Source organism: Polyodon spathula, chromosome 2, assembly GCF_017654505.1.
Source record: "Polyodon spathula isolate WHYD16114869_AA chromosome 2, ASM1765450v1, whole genome shotgun sequence".
Classification (NCBI taxonomy): Eukaryota; Metazoa; Chordata; class Actinopteri; order Acipenseriformes; family Polyodontidae; genus Polyodon; species Polyodon spathula.
The window spans coordinates 91,880,312-91,901,724 of NC_054535.1; the positions used below are offsets into that span (position 1 = coordinate 91,880,312).

At 35.8% G+C, this 21,413-nt stretch overlaps 2 protein-coding genes and 3 non-coding genes across 5 annotated transcripts; 4 read left to right on the top strand and 1 right to left on the bottom strand.

Annotated features, from left to right (window-relative positions):
• Positions 1-1,953: 1,953 nt before the first annotated feature.
• nkx6.1 (NK6 homeobox 1) lies at positions 1,954-6,006 on the bottom strand. Its single transcript, XM_041273302.1, has 3 exons — positions 4,977-6,006; positions 4,187-4,359; positions 1,954-2,813 (listed from the first exon to the last, which is right to left on the bottom strand). The coding sequence occupies exons 1-3, from the start codon at positions 5,500-5,502 to the stop codon at positions 2,571-2,573; spliced, it is 942 nt and encodes a 313-aa protein (XP_041129236.1). The 5' UTR covers positions 5,503-6,006; the 3' UTR covers positions 1,954-2,570.
• A 10,271-nt stretch (positions 6,007-16,277) lies between these two features.
• rpl17 (ribosomal protein L17) lies at positions 16,278-20,144 on the top strand. Its single transcript, XM_041234501.1, has 7 exons — positions 16,278-16,320; positions 16,911-16,963; positions 17,071-17,111; positions 17,751-17,885; positions 18,601-18,699; positions 19,190-19,381; positions 20,064-20,144. The coding sequence occupies exons 2-7, from the start codon at positions 16,924-16,926 to the stop codon at positions 20,109-20,111; spliced, it is 555 nt and encodes a 184-aa protein (XP_041090435.1). The 5' UTR covers positions 16,278-16,320; positions 16,911-16,923; the 3' UTR covers positions 20,112-20,144.
• On the top strand, positions 17,517-17,585 carry LOC121307514. The gene has a single exon (XR_005948353.1). It is a non-coding gene; the product is annotated as a small nucleolar RNA SNORD58 (small nucleolar RNA).
• Positions 18,383-18,449, top strand: LOC121307486. Its single transcript, XR_005948345.1, has one exon. It is a non-coding gene; the product is annotated as a small nucleolar RNA SNORD58 (small nucleolar RNA).
• Positions 19,450-19,516, top strand: LOC121307490. The gene has a single exon (XR_005948346.1). It is a non-coding gene; the product is annotated as a small nucleolar RNA SNORD58 (small nucleolar RNA).
• Positions 20,145-21,413: the final 1,269 nt, after the last annotated feature.

Below are 21,413 nucleotides of genomic sequence, written 5' to 3' on the forward strand. Positions count from 1 at the left end.
TTCCAATTTTGAAGGAACACGCAGGTCTAATCATGCGAAACTCTGGACGTATAGACAGTGTGGTTGGCTTAACGATACGAAGAACGCAATAAATATACGCAATATTTATATAATAAGCTTTTTTTAAAAAATATATATAATATATATATTTAAGGATAAAATATATTGATATATATTATATAGTATATAATATATATTTATGATATTATATATGCGATATAAATAAAAAACGCTGGACGTTTTACAAACGGTATGCTTGATAATGAGCGGTGTCCCTTAAACTCGTATTCAATAGAATTTCAATTTCTAACATCATCATAACAGAATCTGCACTGAACTTTCTGCCAAACTCAAACTCAACTGAGAGATTTTCGTGGTTTTTCATTTTTCTCATTAAAAACAATTTATAATTGTAATATGTTAGTTACTTTTGTCTCTTCCTATTTTTGAAGATGTTGATTTTGTTGTAATCTGAAGATGTAAATAAACGAATTTACGTATTACGAACGTGAACAAATCTTTTTACAAATGTAACATTTACAAAATAATATATTCGTATTTATATTAATATTTATATCAATTTGCATAATAACTTGCAAAAATTTCTCTAGTATATAAAGGGTCTTACCGGACTGTGTAAGACGACCATATACGTTACCAGGAGTATTTTGGATTAGTTGTTTGTTTAGGCATTTCGTAACGTTACATTTGTTATAAACTATTTTATTGTAACATTAAATATATATATATATATATATATATATATATATATATATATATATATATATATATATATATATATATATAATATTGCATTCCCCGCAACATAAAATTTTGTTGTTGTTGCTCTTTAAATCCAATGTCCGATGCTTTGATTTTGTTTTGTTACTTGTCTTGATAGTCTAAAACATTTTGTTCCATTTTTTTTTTCCACAAGTGTGACATAAGTGATATTTGAAAGGATATTAAAAAGTGGCTTACCTGCTAGAAAAAGTTATAAAAATATAAACATAGTTTACTTAATTTAAAGAAAATATGTAGAAACACATAAGTAGGCCTTGTTTTAAAATGTGAGTCTCCAATGTTTTTGTTTTTATGGCGCAGGTGCAAAGTTAGACCAAAAGTGATTGGCTCCTGAAACAATTACCTGTCGCACGTGTAATAGGCTGAAATAATGGTTGAATACTATTTAAAAAAAAAAAACAAACTCAGAAATGATACCTGAATCTGGGCATATTTCCCGCTAAATCCTCTGTGCACTAAACAAGGAAGAGAACGTTTCATAAATGTGATGTATGGGACGGCCTGTTCAAATCTCTTCATTTCGTGTTTTTTTGCAGCGCCATTAAAAAATGTAATCCAATAAAAATGTAATTTGTCCCCTGGTTTTGGAATAATGCGTATCCAAACATTTAAATCCTAAGACTGAAGCAAATCTACAACTCACGAATTTGACTTTAAAATGCAGGCACGTCGGCTTAATTGCAATGATGACAGAGAATTATTTAGATTGTGTGGTTTACTTAATAAATAATGTGCCCTATAAATTCGCCTTTTCAATATTAATTAACTTTCATTTCAAAGCCAATATCAATAATATAAAGCACTAAAACCAACAGGACCAAAGGAAATGAGCAAAAACAAAAACAAAACAAAAAATTGACTTGTTCACAAAACAATCCATTCAAACTGCGTTTTATTTATTTTTTAATAAAAAGTGCATTACATATAATGACCCTGCAATACACATTTTGCAAGATACAAACACTGTTACAAACGTAAACAATATAATATAAATTAAGTAAATCATGAAAATGCCCAATTCTAATAATATTTATATTACAAAGGTCGTTAAATTTAAACGCTGGTAGCAATTTATTATTCTGTTGGCTTGTCAAACAGAAAACTCTTTGAGAATAAAAAGGGTTTTTTTTTTTTTTTTCAAAGGTTTCCAAAAATCACCATTACTGCCTTTACTTTTTTAAAATTAGTAATAAATTACATTCATTTACTAGTTGTGCAAATGAAGAATACTCTTGGGAAGAAAAAGGAACCGTTTGCAAAAGAAAAGTCATATAAAAAGCATGGCATTCTTGAAGGTGACATTATAGAAGAAAAAGGTATTTAACAATGTAAAGATCGTTTATGTCACAGAGAGACAAAATAGGCATGTCATCAGAATTCACAAAAGTCACCAACGAAATAGTAACTAGAGATTTGAAGCAGGCGATTCAAAAGATAAACCGAACTTTTCTATACAAAAGGTATTTTGCACATAAATATTCACAGTTAGGTAATTTCTATTAAGTATACACTCACGCGTTTATTTACAATTATCCCCAGCTCTAGTCCGGTCAATAACCTCAAGTGTCTTTTGCTCAAACGAAGGAGCGCTGGGTCTGTTTCCCAAGATCAAAACGAACAATTAGTGCTTCCTCCGAAAGTCTTCAAACAAATCCTTGTTCCTGTGTTCTATAGCCTTTATAAAAAATACATACATCTTAGAGAAAATGATCCACTGTTCAGAACAGTTCAGTGCTATCTGTTTGTAATTGCAAGTCTTGGTTCTTCTAGGAGCTCTCGTTCTCAGACGTGTGCGGGTGCAAAGTGGTCGGTTTGTGTTTTTTCAGTAACTGTGTGATTTTCTCGTCGTCTGAATTGGGATCCAGTGGCTTATTGTATTCGTCATCTTCATCCTCGTTTTCTGACGCTCCTTTGAGCCTCTCCGTCTCCGAGTCCTGTTTCTTTTTTGCCGAGGCCATCTCTGCAGCGTGTCTCTTCCTCCACTTGGTTCTTCTGTTCTGAAACCAAACCTTAGGATCCAAAAGAATAAGACAGTTCAAACACATTGGATTTGTATATTACCAATTAAGAAGAATTTATCCAATGCGAGAAACAACAGAAGTATAATATAAATGGTATTTCATGCGCAGAGCAATGTGATGGCTACGGTACATTTCAAACCAAGAAGTCCTTCTGTATTTTTTAACATGACTATCCTAAATTTCATAGCGCATATTCGCAGTTCTAAGAAAATAAATAAACACTGCTCTCTAAATTGCTTTATTTTTTAAAGCCAAGTTGACTAGTTATTATTAATTTATTATATTTAAGGAAATTGCATGTTAATTATAATAAGGGCATGCTGCAAAATTAGATATGATGTATTGGATTTTCTTGTTCAGGGGAAAAAACAAAAGTTTAAAGTTAACAGTAAATTAACTTTTATGTTGAATAAAGCTAATATAACACCCAATGTATATGTGGTGCTTTATGTTGTTCGACAATCTCGGGATATATATATATATATATATATATATATATATATATATATATATATATATATATATATATATATATATATATATATACATTTTTACAATTGTGTTAATTGGGTCTGCTGTACTAATACTGTACTACAGCAAAGCATGCACAGGACAGCATCGTGCTCAGAGCATAACTGAAAAAGGCCAGAAGCAGTGACAATACACTCTTGACACAGTTTAAAAAAATAATAATCAAAAACGTTATCGTCGTTTACGTCTAATAGTCGACTGCACAGCAACGCATGTAATGTTTGTTCTTAAAGTTTGTATTCATTAAACTGTGTGCACTATACCGTTTTCAGTTCAACTTAAATACAAGTCAAGTTTGATTTTATCAACTTGTGCAACAACGTACAGAGTGTAGCCAAAATGTTTTATAATTAGTTTATTCATAACCTGTCTTTGATTTAATTTTTACAAAAGATTTTTCTTCACATCATAACATCATACGTACTATGGGTAGTCGTAGACGACATTTTAGGTGTGTGTGTGTGTGTGTGTGTGTGTGTGTGTGTGTGTGTGTGTGTGTGTGTATATATAATATAGTATATATATATATATATTATATATATATATATATATATATATATATATATATTAACCCGGAACTATGTTGATAACACGCTGCAAATTACTTTAAAAACAGACTATATAGTAATTGCCCTTACAATTCATGTATACTATCCCATAATGCCAGGAGACCACACATATTTAAAACATAAGTCCAAGACGTCCACTTAAGATATAAATAGATGTAAAGTTGTTGAAATCTATCAGCAGGTTTCAAGCGGGATTCGTGTTTAATCTCAGTACTGTGTGCTCTTTATTCTCTTATCTAATGTTTGACAGGATAATCTCACCTTCACTTGAGACTCTGTCATCCCCAGTGAATAGGCCAGCCTCGCTCTCTCAGGGCCTGCTAAATACTTCGTTTGCTCAAAAGTTTTTTCCAAGGCGAAAATCTGCTGGCCAGAAAAGGTGGGTCTGGTATGCTTTCTCTTCCCATCTTTATCAAGAAGAACTGAACCTTGATCTGGAAAGAAAAAAATAAACAATGTTACTTAAAAAAAAAAAAAAAAAAAAAACACACGTTTATTTATACTACAACATACATATACACTTGGAGTTTTTGGGTCAACTTGAAAAAAAAACATTTTTGAGCGTTTTTATTCTCTGAGGTTTGCGTTTTAAAAATTACAGTACATATTGTTTTTAAAAATTCAGGCGCAAACAATTCATGCTAACAAATTATCACTTGTCATGCAGTACATTTTACGAGAAAAACGCTATCCTCAGCAGATTTTATTTGTATTGTATCAATAGCAGTATGTTGAGCTTTTCAGATAAATAGATTAGTCAACACGAAATGTTGTTACACAATTTCAAGCAGCAATCGACCTATCTATCTATTGTAAAATAAGTTACAGTATTTGTTGTTTTTGGACAAGCATACACTTTCATTTTATGTTATATGTGTGCAACTTACACGGGTTCTTTCCTTATTTTTATCGAATATTTCAAAATACTTGTTAACAAAAAGCATATAATAATAATAAGAAGAAGAAGAAGAAGAAGAAGAAGAAGAAGAAGAAGAAGAAGAAGAAGAAGAAGAAGAAGAAGAAGAACACGGCAAACTAATGCAATACTTACGAGGAGAGCAAGCAAATCTGGCATCCCTCCAAGGTGGACTCTGCATGACTCCTGGCCAAAAGATGGGAGTCCTGCCTGGGAGATCGGCCAAGGGTTTGGGGTAGCGAGCCACAGCAACCGCAGCTGCTGCGCTGGGGCTGAAATAGAGCCCTGGCGGAGGAGGGGGGCTCAGACTGCTGAATCTGGGCAATCCCGACAGAATGCCCGCAGAAGAAGCAGAAGTTGCAATGGGGCGGCTAAGGATGTCGTTAATTCCATGAGGGGTGGCGGCCAAGTACTGCTGGTGTGATAGGAAAGATGAGAGTCCCGGTGAAGGTTTGATCCCTGGGGAGGACACGGGTATCCCTCCCGGGTTCGGAGAGGTGGAGGACGGTGAAGATGATGATGTAGGTCCGGTGCCGGATAAGGGATAAGCAGAATACAGTGGAGTCTTCATTTCGGTCATGCTGTGCAGGGCTGCTAATGGAGGGCTGCTGAGAACGAAAGCGCTCTGACGAGTCCCATCCATTTGCCCCACCGCTAACATTACTGAGGAATTAATGTTAAACTAAGCACAGGGTTAAAATAAAGATGAAATAATAATAAAAAAAAAAATAATAATTAAAAGTTTTGTTTATGCTATATCCTTAAACAGAAAAGGTTTTCAGCCAAAACAGCATGAACAAAATGTCAACTATCTCTCTTCTCTGCCTCTGTCAGCAGATATCGCAGGAAAATAACAAGGCTATTTGTACAGAAATGTCAAAAACACTGATTTATTTTTATTTTTATTTATTTTATTTACTAAGAGCTGTCGATTAATTCCCTTCGTTATCTTGCAGCAAGCTCCCGAATTTACAATAGCCGCCACGCTTCACGTACTCATACGTAATACTAAAAGAAATCCTGATTTGTTGTTTATAATAACCTTGCAAATCTTAAATATTGCATTGCTGTTTTGTTAAAGATGTATCCATTGCATTATTTGCTTTCTTGATATTAAAAAAAAAAATACAACTATATATAAAAAGTATTTTCTTGCCAGTGCATATGAAGCTCTCGGAGATAATAAAACATTTTCATCACTTTCGGCCTCCTTAAGCAGCTAAAATCAAAACTTTGAGACTGTCAGTCAGAAACTGGAGGTGTGTTTTTCTACTCCTATTGGGCAAAAACCTCCATGACGTCATGAGCGTCTATTACTAAAGAACCAACTGAACCTGTGAGCCACTCCTTATTGGCTCCCTCGGTACTTAATTTGCATCTAAATCAATGCTTTTGGACAAAGTTTAAATGTCTAAAGGTACAACATAAAACTAGTCAATTCAGCCGCCCTTTACAAAAACACTCGGACATCTGTCCTCATTTTCTTGGAAAACGTCATTCTTTCTATTCTCTTTTAAATATACTGTATTAATACGACTGTTTTTTAATCAATACCTTGCAGTGCATATTAACTGTTGTAAGCAAATTAATTAAGTGTCATACTGCTAGGTTTGTTCTGATGAATTTATTGGCCATTAAACAAGCGTAAATACTGACTACACCCATTAGGCTGCTCAGAGATCACCTCAATCTACGTCTTGGGCAGTAAACAGAAAGTTATGCATTGTTTTGATAAAGGTTTAACTGCTATGTTTAAATTATATTATTATTAAATTATTATTATTATTATTATTATTATTATTATTATTATTATTATTATTATTATTTGAGCTGTGGAAATGATCAAATATTTGCTTTTCTTGTTGATGTTGTTTTCACTGATGTTGTTATTTGTAGTTATGTTTTGCTCTTGTATTTCCCCTTTTTTTATCATACTTATAAATGAATGATTATACACGCCAAACTATTTCCAGAAAAGGCTGTATTATGTGGCTATAATATAATAGCGCTGGTATACAAGCTTTCGGAGAAAGCACAAGGATCAATAACTGAGACTGTATTAAAATATTCGGAAGCAACTGCTTGGAATTAAACAGAAGTGAACTACTGGCCCTCCTTGTGCATCAGCGAAACCGAGGCACTATTACTGTTAATAAGCTAGCGATTATTATTTTTCACTTCGGTCATTCAACAAAGACAAAAGGTACAATAAGAACAGATGTATTTTTGAATAGCGTAATGATAAGAAGCACACTATCCATGTTTTTTTACATTCATCCAGCCAGATGCGATTCATTATTTGCTTAACCAGTATTGTATTTTACTCACGTTCCACCAATACGTTCCGTCTGTTTAGAAAACAAAATGAAATTGACAGCCGCCTTTTGCGTTTTTTTCATGGATGCCAATGTACATGTTTTTTTTTTAAATTAAACAATTCGATATATACATGTTATTTTTTTCTTAACCCTTTTCATCCTGTTAATTTTTATTTTCATATGCAGTTTCTTTTGAGAAACAATAGTTCAGTGCACTTAACGGGACAAATTCTTATTAACACGGTATTGTTGTGTGTGTGTGTGTGTGTGTGTGTGTGTGTGTGTGTGTGTGTGTGCGCAGATATATATATATATATATATATATATATATTATATATATATACCATGTTAATACAATGTTGTCTGTATGTTTATTTAAATAACATTCAAAATAATTGCTTACTAATAGTTGCTGTTAATATCGTTTATTCTATTTCATAATATTCTTCTATTTTCAGTTTTTCTGGTAAGTGCGAGGATTTAAGCGAAACCCAGAACGTGCAGTTTTTTGCTTTTCTTTGTAATATATTATTCCATAGTTTTTCTGTACAAAGTTAATTTTATTTAATTGAACATTTGTATTTTTGTTATTACAGTATTTTAGCTTAAAAGTCGTCATCAAAGCTGTCCTTACTGCCATTTAAATTTGAAGTCTGCATTAAATGCATCAGCAAATATAGCATATTGTCTTTTTTAGATAATGTAATTTTTCTAGATTCAAATATGAATCAAACACGTAACCCCATGTTAATAAAAAATGACATTGCTAAAATGCACAGAATTTTTTTGTTGTTGTTAAAAAAAAAAAATTAAAAAGTACACAAAAATGTTCTGACCTAAAAACTATATTCTTTTACCAAATACAATTGCTGGGGACAAAACTGAATTACATTTTAACCCCTTGAAGCACCAGTGGTCCTTCTACTCCTTTACACTGAAATTGCTAAAATCACTGTTGTTAAAATCGATATCTCAAATACGAGATTCTTTGACCCCTATTTCAATAAGAGCAGGTAATCATGTATGACACAAGCCCACCCTTGGGTACTGAACACACTTTGTGGCTTGTGCCTAAAAGTTAATATTAAAGTACAAAAAACAAAAAATGTCATTATTGAGAACAGTAGTTCCTCATAAAGACACAATTTACAACTCCTCTTCTTATAAAAATCATTTTGAAGGTTAAGCGCCTGCAGATATTTCCTATGTCATGGAGCCTATAACACGTTTAATGTTACGGTTAGCATAGATCATTAAAATATACGACGCCACATACAACAACAACAACAACAATAGTGTAGTCTATGGAGTATAGTGTGTTGTATGCTGTAAATTGCCAAGTGTTCGAGTAATAATTTCAGTGTACATTACATTATTTAAAAACAAAGGAATTTTAATTAACCTACTAATAATATCATATTATATCAGATATATTAGTTAAGATATTATCTATATATAATATTATTATAGTAATATTAAGGTTTTTGTAGTCACATATTCTTCTTTTATATAAGAATAATATAATATATATATATATATATATATATATATATATATATATATATATATATATATATATATATACACACACACACACACACACACACACACACACACACATACACACACAATGTTTCACGTCAAGCAGCTAAAACAAACAAGCTAGTATTTCAAGGTTCAAGTATAATAATGGGCCTTGCATCTTTCCGTGGCATCAGTACTGCAACCAGTACTAGCGCGACACCAAGTGGCCAAATACAGAACTGATAGTTAATTTGTAAACAGCTTGGACACGACTTAAACCGTTTTGGTTTCTGGGTTTTTTTTTTTGTTTGTTTTTTTTTTTTTTTTCGTTTTTGCTTTTTTCCCAATAAACACGAATCACTAAAGGGCCATTATACCAAAAACAGGAGATTAAAAAAGGGTAGTTAAGTTATTATTTTTCTTGTACTTTTTTTTTTTTAGAATCTTCCTTTTAATGAAAAAAATAACACATTTGTAATGAATACTTATTATTTTCACTTTTCTATCATATGAAATTAAATACTATTTTAGATTTAGATTCAAATGTAGCCAATGACAAAACATTGTGCTTCAGCACCACCTAGCGGTAAAACTGGTTGAATACAGTTGTCAATTCCAAAGTACTCTACTTCACAACAAGAGATAGAACCACAGTCCCTAATTAAAGTGAATTTGGAACTCCTAATCATGCTTCTGTAGGGTCAAATGGTCCTATTTTTAATCAATATCTAAATGGTTTAAACTCAATTTATCCAACAATGTATTGACCTCATACAAACATCACTAAACTCAATACACATTGAGAGGGAAGAAGTAGCCATGCTGGGTTTACCCGTGGCTGCTGCTTATATCACTAATAGAGACCCCATGATACTGAAATGTTTTCAGTACAGTATATAACAGTGCTTCTTTACAGGGCGAGGTGGAGCTACTCCACCCCTTTCATTTTCAAATGGAATGTGTAGGTATTCAAACATATAAAAAATGTTCCTGAAAATGCACATTAAAGTAGTGACTAGTTTGCAAAAAAAATTAATTAATAACTGAAGCTGTAACCAAGACATACAAGTTTCTGCTGCCAACGTGGGACTATTCCAGTGCCCCAGTACAGGGCTCTTTCACCCTCTGCCTCAATGAATCCAGGGCTATTCCACCCTAAAACAATGAATGCAGGTTTATTCCACTCCTCCCTTAAACAAATGTGGGTCTTTTCCACTCCTAACTGTTGTACACACAATAAGTTTATTAAGTATCTTATTAACAAATAATAAAGGTACACCAGATAGCATAACACAACTATAAATACTCATTCACATGTAAACCAATACAAGCATTTTAGGGAGCTGATAAGGCTCAAGGCTGGAATAGTCTCACCTCAACAGATTCCAGATAAAAGTGTTTGAATGGAAACCATGTGTTTGCATAATGAAGCTGATGTGCAATAAAATAATTCTTTAATACAAAGCAAGTGTTGGAAGCTGAGAAGGTTTGAGGCCTATTTACTTGTTTTAAATGAACTCCCTTTTTTGGATGAAGAAAAACGGCTGCTCATTTTAATAAAACCAAACAACTACATAAAATAATGAAAGCTCTCTTATGCACTCCCAAGTTGTTTGGAGTAAACACACTGTGTTCATTTTGCGGATGCATTCTTACATTCCAAATACAGTAGTGCTTCAAACAAAACTTAGTAATAGATTTAGACAAACACCTGAATCAATTTCTATATGGTATACCAGTATGGTACCGTTTATTCTTGTATGAATTTGACAGATGGCTGTTGGCTATTAAACTCTTACTGGAACAGTCATCTCATTTATTAAAATTACTGAAACCTATGTTAAGGCCAAGACGAAAAGAAGAAAAACAATCAGCCATCTAAGAAAGATAACAAATAGCTATAAAATCTGGAATTATATTCACACTAAAGGCTGGGTAAATTGCCTTCTCATGTTAAAAAGCCATTACAACTAACCAAAAATGCTAACGCGACTTCAGCAGTGAAAGTCCTGTTTGATACGTAACCTCGCACAACTTTCTACTATAACTAAAGGCCATACCAAGCAATCCTTTATTATCTGAGATCCACTGGAAGTAGCATTGACAAGATTCTTTGACCAAATAGGAAAAAATAAGCACACCTTCCTATGGATGTCAGGACTGTCCAGCCCCTGACCACCTTCCGACGCCTCCTCAAGACACACCTCTTCAGACAACACCTGGAAAACTCAACTCTTCCCTTCTGGACAATATAGCACTCTGCCTTTAATGCACTTCAACTTGTACTTATCTGCTTCCTGTTTTACTGTACTGTGTGTTGTATTTGCTCTTATTAGGACTGAAGTCATTGTATTTTGTATCTTGCTCTTAATTGTACTGTAATTCTTGCTATGTCATTTTTGTATACAAATGTAAGTCCCCCTGGGTAAGGGCGTCTGGTAAGAAATAAATAAATAAATACATAATAATATAGAACGAGGGATTTAGAGACCTCTTCATTCTGTGCTTTTGTTGAAGTTTATAAGCAAAGTTATAAAAAATACCCTTTGAAATAAATAAATACATAAATACATAAATACATAACGAAGCCCATTGCAAAGCACGGAAACATATTTTTTAATCCTTTACACTTTTGTTATCTTTGTGATTGGTCAGAGGATATCTGATTGCTTTAGCCTAGGCTTTTCTGTCCCTTATCAATAAGATGCAATTAATTATGCACAAGTTTTAAGTAGCATCTGTCATGGGTACCTACCAACAAGAAAAAAAGTAATGTTTGTTTCAAAATATCTATTAAATTAGCATAGCTGTATTATTGCTGCGGGTTACCAACAACACCAGACTTGAGCAACAACCTATAGGGTTGAAGTACATTCTCTTAAACCAGAACCTCAGCTACCTGAGACTATAAATCCTGACATACGTTCTCCATTAGATTAACATCTTGACCAGGGGCCAGGGTTTACTTTATATAGTGCTTATTACATTTTGCAGAGTGTTTTTGATAGTATTGCTCCAGACCAAAAGTTATATATTGTTATACTATAATCTGTATATTGTTCAAAACAGTTTACAACAAACACGACTTGCTCATATAGAACGTTACTGTAAACTTGCCAGGGACATGGCATTATTCACTTTGTTACTGCTCCCTTTGGCATTTTGAGCTGAACAGAATGAAATATCTGCCTGTATTAGAACTATGTGCCATATAGTGTTCATTTACCGTCATGCACTGCATGCATGAGGCTCAAGTTTATAAGACTTGAATTTAGTTGATGTCATGTGGAATAGGCAAAACAAGTAAAAGAAAGTTAGTTATAGAATATTTAGTCTATATAAGTTAGTTATAGAATATTTAGTCTATAGTAGACTAAAGTATTGTAATAAATTACCGAAGAAGGAACAAACTGCGGCAGCAGGAATCTTCCAAACAATAACTATTTTATTGTTATAGTAGGTTACAGCAATTCAGCAGGCTCTTGATAGCAACTACAAATAGCACCTCTCTAACACCATGTAGCGAGCATGCAGTCTGCTTTCTTTACAACACCCCAGACCCCACAACATTGCAAAAATTAATTACGGTAATAAGCATACCATCCAATCAAGAGTCTGCCCGCGCAACCTCACCCTACTTCCTGCCAGATGCGCCCAATGATCCCCTGAACCCCTGGCCACGCTTCCTACACGTGGTTGGAGTCATTGCTGATGCAGAGTTGCATGCATAGCCCCAAACAGTAAAGCATAACGCTACAGACAGAACTATTTACTCTCACAAACAGAAAAGCTGCTGGTCGTCCAATCAGTCCTGCACACCAGAGTCCTGCGTGGGTCAGATTTTTCGACCCACTTCAACCCGGACCAGCAACCTGCTGCTTCACCTTCTTCTTCCCCGTGACCCAACCCAACCCAACCCACTTTAATAGGATCTGCAACCTGACCTGAACCTGCAAGTGTTTGTCCTTTACTTACTGCCTGCGCCGACTGGCTCTCTCATGCGCTCACATTCACACACAGATATCTCTGCCATTTTCCACAGATTGAGTTTATACAATAGGCCAGAGGTTCCTAAACTTTTTTCCTGCACGACCCCATTTTGAGACTTAAAAATGTACATGACCTCAGAAAGCAACCAGAAAATACAGCAACCAACACATTAATACCTTATTTAATGTACTCGCCAAGTCTAATGTGGCACGTAGGCTTGCATGTTGTGACACAGCTTCTCAGAATCTGGCAGTGTGGTTGAAACTGCACATCTAATTTCTGAAGTTACATCCACAGTGGTTCAATACCGAGACTTGATGCACACAAGTGCGAAGAACCCAGCTGCACACAAATAAGTGCTGGCAAACGGCACGATCAGCTTTAAGGCACGTGTTGAGAGTGCAGGATATTCACTCTTGACACTGAACCAGAACTCCAGGAGAGAAAGTTAGGCACATGTTCCTTGCAAGAGTCGATCACAGTAAATGTCAATTAGCTGTTCGATTTCAGCTGCTGGCAAATCCATAGCTTCAGGCGTGCACTAAAAGGGGTTTTGCACTGAATTATATTTTGTCATGTCTAAGTTGGAGGAAAAAGGATGCAAACCATGTCTCTAGCTGGCTGATCTGTGTGGGAGACTGAATAATCTCAATGTCAGCCAGGAACTTGCAAAGCTGTGGGAAGGATTCATAGTTTGACTTCAATAGATTATTCTTCCAGAAAGCCATTTGTTTCAAGAATGCTGTAATTCGATCACTCAAAGATGTTGGTGTTCTTTCCTTGCAAACCTGCATTCCATTCATTCAATTTTGCAAATATACCTGTGGCATATGCAAGAAGGCATGTCTTATTTTGTTCTTCTGTAATTATTTTGTAATTCTGTTTTTTTGCAGTCCATCGCATAGGCAAGCAGGTCTTCTCTCAGTTAAAAAAAAATCATTCTAGTACCCTTCCTCTTGAAAGTCAACGAACTTCAGTGTGGAACAACAACACGTTGTGATTGGACCCCATGTCTTCACAGTTTTGCAAACAGACGCGAGTGAAAAGGGTGTGGCTTGATGTAGTTCACAATGGATGTGGCCCGCTGCAAGACTTCACCTAGCTCTATGCTTAAATCTTTAGCTGCCAGTTGCTCTCTGTGGATCATACAGTGAGTCGACGCAGCAGACAGAGCAACTCTCTTCACTAAGGCATGCAGCTCTGCTTTGTGGCCAGCCACAGGTGACACCCCATCTGTGCAAAAAACCCACCATGACATCGAATGGGATATCGTTGTCCTTTATGTAGCCAGGTAGCACATTGAATATTTCTTGTGCAGTCTTGTGTCCTGGAAGAGGGAGACAGAACAGAATGTCTTTGAGAATTACACCCTCCCATAAATGTTGCACAAAAGCTAAGGGATGTGCATCATGCCCCTCAGTACTCAAATTAACTTGAAGTGCAAAAGCGTGTTTTTCAGACATTCCACAAGGGTGTTTTCTTGATTTGCTGCTATCGCCTCCATCCTTCACTTCAGTGTTGTTGAAGAGAGGTATGGCTGCGAGTTTGTTCACCTCAATTTCCCCACACATTATTCCCACCATATCGACTGCAGCGGGCAAAATAAAAGTGCCCCCAATTGAGAGAGGCTTCTTGGCCTGTGTGATACGGTGGCTCATCTCAAATGATGCCCATTGAGCTGAGACGGACAAGGCCCTCTTGAATTGCACTTGTTGATGCGAAAGTCCCTCTTTCCTGAGCTGGAAAAACAATTTTGGGTTCCCCACATATTCCTTGTGAAGGGTTTCCAAGTGTCGCTGAAATTTATTTGGCTTCATTCTTTCGCTAGATAACACATTATGACATAATAAGAATGTTGGCTTTTCTTCATTTTTCACAAATACACTGGTGAAGCCATACTCTTAGTAAAAAGCAATCCACGTTGCTCTTCTATAACAATGAACAAATCAAACCGACGGTGGAATGGGGTGTCTTTCAGTGTCTTTCATTTAGACTAGCGAGTGGGATTTGGTGAGGGAGTTACGTGATTGGTGGAGATCAGTAGAGCCTATGCACTGAGAGGCTGCTATGTCTTGCAGTGTGCTGTGCAGTGTGCAAGCAGGGGAGATATCGAGGTGACTTCTCGCAATCCCATCCATTGATCCACTTGGGGTCACGACCCACAGTTTGGGAACTGCTGCAATATGCTATACAGCCTGATAGCTTTCTCTAGTGGTCTGGATTTTAACATTGTAACACATTAATTATCTCTACTTACTTTACTATAAAATACCTGTCTATTCTTTTCGTGCCACCAGTTGAAAGGGACCTACACATGTGCTTTTGCAGAGATGTACCATTATGTACATAAATGATGTACCATTGATGTGTTATAAAGTGGTACATCGTCACAATGTGGTACACATATCAAAACTTGACCCATGTAATGTTAGAAAGTGGTACGCTGTGAGATTTTGGTACAGGTGCAATCAATTGTGATGTGATGTGTTTTCCCTTTGTCAAGCAGAGGTATATTTACCATTAATTATGCTTTGTGCAATTTTATACTGGAAATAGACAATCATTTTCTCTAAAAAAAAAAAAAAAAAAAAAAAACAATTCACAACAAAGAAGGCAAAATGAGAAGTCCAGCAGAAAGTTGCAGAAGACCCAATGTATATGATAAATATCTGCATACTATTTTCTTAATGGTGGAAAAATATGATAAATTCAAGATGAAAAAGGCCAAAAACAGCACAACGTACCAGATTTGAATGGGCACTTCCATGCATTCTAAGCTGAATTAAACTGTTCAGGCAGGCGCGATGCGTACCACTTTTTATGCACCTACAGTACATGAAAATAAAACTACACCGTTATTTGTGAAAGGGTTACAGACGAGCACACTGAAAGGTCAGAAAACGTTATGGTGATTCAAATTCTGACACGAAAATTATTTTTTGACCCGAACCGCAGACAGCGAAAAAGTTTACATTCCGACCGGAAACCGACCGGCTTTGCGGGTCACCCGCGGATACCCGAGCAGACGCAGGACTCCACTGCACACAATTAGCAGAGTGCACTACAATAGCACAGTTCAATCAAGCACAGACGCACATAACAAAATCTCGGCGTCAGCCACAAGAAAGACAACTGGCTAAAATGTGAATTAGTAATTGCTTGTTTTGTTTTGGAACAAATAATGTACAAGGCAAGAACTGTTTGTCAGGTTGAAAAAAAATTGTAATATCATAACGTGTTTCATATTGTGGTATACTATATTAGGAACATTTGGAGTCATTTTTAGAGCAATCGTGTTTATATATATATATAGAGAGAGAGAGAGAGAGAGAGAGAGAGAGAGAGAGAGAGAGAGAGAGAGAGAGAGATAGATCAAACCAGTAAGTTACTAAAGTAAGCCACATTGAATACAAGTTCCAGATGGTTATATGTATACCCTTGAAAGTAAAATAACACAACACACTATCAGGCGAAACACTTGCGAACAAACCTCGAGGTGAACAAACCCTTATTAAATCGGTGTTTGAGAATTTTTCGACGGTCCCTCACAGTGAAATCTCGTTCCACAGTTCACACGAGAATCTCCTTCTCGATTTGGGCTCCCAGAGTGCTTTGCCGTCCCTCTTCCCCTCCGCGGCCTGAAGTGAGTAAGTAATGGTGGAGCGCTCAGGCAGGGAGAGTGATATCAAAATCCATTAAATATCTCAACCATCCTATATACTAAATTGATCAAATGATTGCTGAGTGTGTTTGTTATACTCAATGACTGTGGTTATACATATATGGCGGTTTGTTATTGTGGATATAACAAAACACATTTAGCAATGTTGAAAGTGAATTGATACTGTCATGGCTGACTGCTGTTGTTAATTTGAGCTGGAATACAAAGCACAGTTTGCATGTTGCAGTACATGCCGGAGGAGTGTAATATCAACAATATGTAGCGTCGAAAGCTGAAATGTATTGAATGACACCTTTTTACAAAAGCTGCCCTTGTCGGGGTGGCGTACGAAAATGTCCTTAGATCTGTACACGTTTTACGTAGTCCATTCAATCAAAATATCAGTACATTTATTCCGAGTGACTGTATTGGAATATTAGAAGAACGTGTTTATTTTGTACATACATTAATAAACGACAACATTTTTTTTCTTCTTGAATGTATCAATTGGGTGTTTGCAATGGAGATTAGAATATGTGAAAGACTCGTGTCAACCTGCTTCTGTCTTGTTCGCAGTTAATCTCTGAAAATGGTCCGCTACTCGCTGGATCCCGAGAATCCTACAAAATGTAAGTGAAACTGCTTTTAAGCTGTTTTTTCAAAAGCGTTTTAACATTCACAATTTACTGCTAGCTTGTCGGTTTGTAATGCTTCAGTCTCTTTACATTCCTGACAGCATGCAAGGCCAGGGGTTCCAATCTCCGCGTTCACTTCAAGGTAATGCTTCCTTTTCTGTAAAGTTTACGTGGCCAACAAATTACTGCTTTCATTCACGTTTTGTTTTAGTGTAGCTGATTCAGTAATCTGGGTGACTCCACCCAGCACTATTCAATAACAAATTGTACATATTTAGGGAGATGTTTAAATGTTTCTTAATGCAATTAAAATAAACTGGTAATGTTGTTTGGCTTCTTTATGAACAGTCTTGAAGTTCAGTAGTTGTATTCTGTCAAGGGCCATGTACTATGTGATCCAAGATCTATTTTGTACTCTGTAGCAAGTTGGAGTTCATTTTTGTTAATACTATTCCATTTTTACCAACATACAGAGATGTTAACATAATTTTAGGATAGATAAAACTAACTTCCTATCTGAGTCTGAACCACTATAAATCATGTTAAGTTGCAGTGATGACCAACTTAGGAGACCTTTGGAGTTAACCATGACAATACCTATATAAAGCTGAGCAACTTAAACACACAAGTGTAATTTAGCACATAGTGGCAAATCTAATTTTAGAAAGTTTTAGGATTTGTGGCAGTTGACGGTAAAAACCCAAGATCCACTTTTTTGTTATTTGCAGTTCCAATGAAGTGTCATTTTTTCTTTTTTCTTTCACTTTTGTTTCCAAATCAGAACACCCGTGAGACTGCCCAAGCCATCAAGGGCATGCACATCCGCAAGGCATCTAAGTATCTGAAGGATGTGGTGGTCAAACGCCAGTGCGTCCCCTTCCGTCGCTACAATGGAGGAGTTGGACGGTGTGCTCAGGTAAATTCAGTGGCACATTTGACACCAGTGTGAGATGTTCACTGTTAATGGCATGCTTGTTGCCTTGTGTAACAAATTTCTATGTGTGTGGTACTGGTAAGTTTAAATTGCATTTATGCAACCAAACACTTCCATGCAGTTAAAAAACAGAAATGGGGAAATAAATGATAGCCCCATGTCCTGTCTAAACTCATACAGCCAACCAGCATTACATATAGTAGCTGGTGGATGTGAAAATTAGATCTTTAAACAATACAAAATGTCTTTTACATTAAGGAAGTGTAGGATATTTTATAGTATTTGAAGGAAGTTGTGTTGGTAGGGCTGCCCCATTTTATTTTACCTGTAAGGATTGTCTTTACTATGTGTGAAGTGGGTTATAAATCAGGAGATTTGTACTTATATAATCATTTGCACAGTGAAGTGTGCTAGAATCTATTGATTTTTCTCATTCACATTATCTTCTGTAAAGTGACCTTGCTAAGTAAAGGTTATGGTTGCAGTGATGACAATCTTAGGACACCTTTGGATTAAACCATGAAAACATTTTTTGATCTGAGCAACCTCACCACTTAAGAAAATGAGTTTGTACAGTGCGTAGTGTGAGAGAATCATTTCAGTCTGCTTTAGATTTACTGAGGCATGTATTTAAATATTATATGGTAAACAAACAAAAAAAGAATGTGCTGTTAACTTCACATTTTTTCATTTTTAGGCTAAGCAGTGGGATTGGACACAGGGACGCTGGCCAAAGAAGAGCGCAGAGTTTCTGCTCCACATGCTGAAGAACGCGGAGAGTAATGCTGAGCTCAAGGTACTTTCAAAAACTTGTCTATCCAGTGTATTATGTTCCAATATATTTTTTTTACCATCTTACTGTGGAAATGTACCAGTGTTTTGCCCCTTCTGTAGGCTGCATAAGAAAATGCCTAATATCTAGGCACAATGTAAACAGTGGTGTAATTCAGTGTTTGCAGTTTTTGCCTCTTAGATAGTGTGACATGTATTTTTAAACATCCATTAAACTAGAGTTAAATGATGTTTAATCCCCTCAAGGGTGCATCATGACTGAGTGTAATAGTGTCCTTGTATTACTGTAACTTTTTGCAAGTTGGGGGCTCCCTTTTTGTTTGCATTCATTGACACCATTGGATTTTCCATGAAAACAAATTGAGTCTGTTTTTACGACTCTAGTTACACTTTTAAGTCCTTCAAATATGCTTTCTCTAAAACAATAATTCTGTTAGGAAGAATATATTCTGTACCTGGTCTGATGTGTTGTATCTTTGCTTTGTGTGATTTAGGGTCTTGATGTGGATTCTCTGGTCATCGAGCACATCCAGGTCAACAAAGCCCCCAAGATGCGCAGGCGTACCTACCGTGCTCACGGCCGCATCAACCCCTACATGAGCTCCCCCTGCCATATTGAGATGATCCTCACTGAGAAAGAACAGATTGTTCCCAAACCAGAAGAGGAGGTTGCTCAGAAGAAAAAGGTAGATGGTTGTTTGCTTTTTTCTTTTTTCAAACTGGATGTACTATGTGTTGTAGAGCTACATGTTGGTTGCAGTGACGACTTCTTAGGACACCTTTGGAATAACCATGAAAATAACATTTTGTTTCTGAGCAACCAAAGAGTTTTCTACCCGTTCTGTATGTTAAGTTCACCTAGGCATATCATGTTCTTTCATAAACTTGTGATTAAGGTTGTAATGGTTACAGGCATCACTTTTTGGAAATAGTCAGTTAAGGCTTTTAACTTCCAGGTTATTGTTGATTGGTTTGTTAGATGTAGTGTTATAGTTGAGGTTGCTTGAGCTCATGTTGAAACCTGTAACTGCCACTTGATTATTCAAAACCTCTATCTATAACTAGCGTTATCCAAACAAACTCAATATCATACAGTTCCAATGTATTCCATAAGGCCTTGACCTAAAATGAAATGCCATACAATGAGGACTAATAAGGAACCAGTGTACAGTTACTTATACATGTATTGGGAATGGTGTGACATGTATTCTCCATAATCATCCTAGATCAGGTTGAAAAAGTGTTTTGATTTTTTTTTCATTTGGCAGGTATTGTGTGGTTGTAAGATTCATGTTGAATTGTATTGTCCAGATTGGTCTACAGCTTTTCTTACTATTACTAAACATTACCTTTTTTTTCCTTCTATAGGTTTCCCAAAAGAAATTGAAGAAGCAGAAGCTCATGGCTCGGGAATAAGATGTATATAAATAAACAAAATCCAGGACGAAACTTGCGTGTGTGTTATTTAGTGATATCTGTCATTTCTACACTTCTTGAATACTGAGTTGAGGCTCACTTTGAAGAATAATGTGTCAAGGCTATTTTTGAATGCTTACTGGCCTGTGGTCGTAAGGTTATTGACAATGTAATGTCCTGCAAGGTAGGCAGAGGCTAACAAAACTAGGTCAAAGTTCTAATCTGGTAAGGAATTGATCCTTTAAGGGCTTTTAACTTGGTGTATACATACTGTAGCTGGTGTCGCTTGCACCTTTTAAGATATCAGCCCTAGTGTACATATTTAATTTTAAATGTGGCTCATGTTCTAATGAGATGTCCTCGTCAGACTTTAATTAACAGGATAAGCACTAGTTTTATGCTGTAGAATTTAACAAAGATGGTGTTAGTAAAATTCAAAAGTTTATGGTTAATATGCTAGATTGATTTTTAATATTAGTGCTACCCTGTTATGTGGTTGTCGGGGTCTGTAATTAGGAGACCTTTATTTGTTTCGCCTTATAAAGAATGTTGGCATTTTTGTTCCCGAAGTGATTTCCAATGCCCACAAGCCAAATAAATATTGTAGTGTACCATGGAAAATGAAGGAAGGAGACACACACAATTTGCAGGTACTCAAATCCATGGTTTATTGGGACGATTATTCCCTGGGCCTCACCAAAAACAAGTAGTCTTGCACTCTTCCAGCAGCACATTGGCTGTATGCTTTCATGTGCCTGCCTCCCCTGGACCTCACACACCAGTCTGGGTGAGGCAGGCTTATCGCTTCTCTGCTAGCAAACAAACAGGCTTCGTAGACCAGTCCTGCAACAGTATAAATCCTGGGTTGTTACAATATATACAGTATAATAGAAACTGCTTTTCTACCAGTTTAAAGATTACAACACTTATTTAAAAAGTATTTGTGAACTGGAAATAGCACATAATCCAAAGATATTTATACACACTTGAATTGTTTCGTACTTATGTAACATTAACGTACAGTTTATGTAATAAAAAAAGTGCCGGCATGGGAGCTTTAAGTACTATATGTCCAGTTTCAACTTAAATACGTTTTAAATATGGTAATGTAAAAACAATAAAACTGTGTGGTATGTTTTTTTTTTTTTTTGTTTATTACAATTTATCCTATCAAAATTCACGAAACATCACGGGATGGCTAAAAGCATCTGTAATGTTCATCCAATCTTTGCTAGTCAAACTGCATTATGGGGGAAATGCGAGCCACAACCTTACCAGGTTATAACCAATTCTGCACTGTAA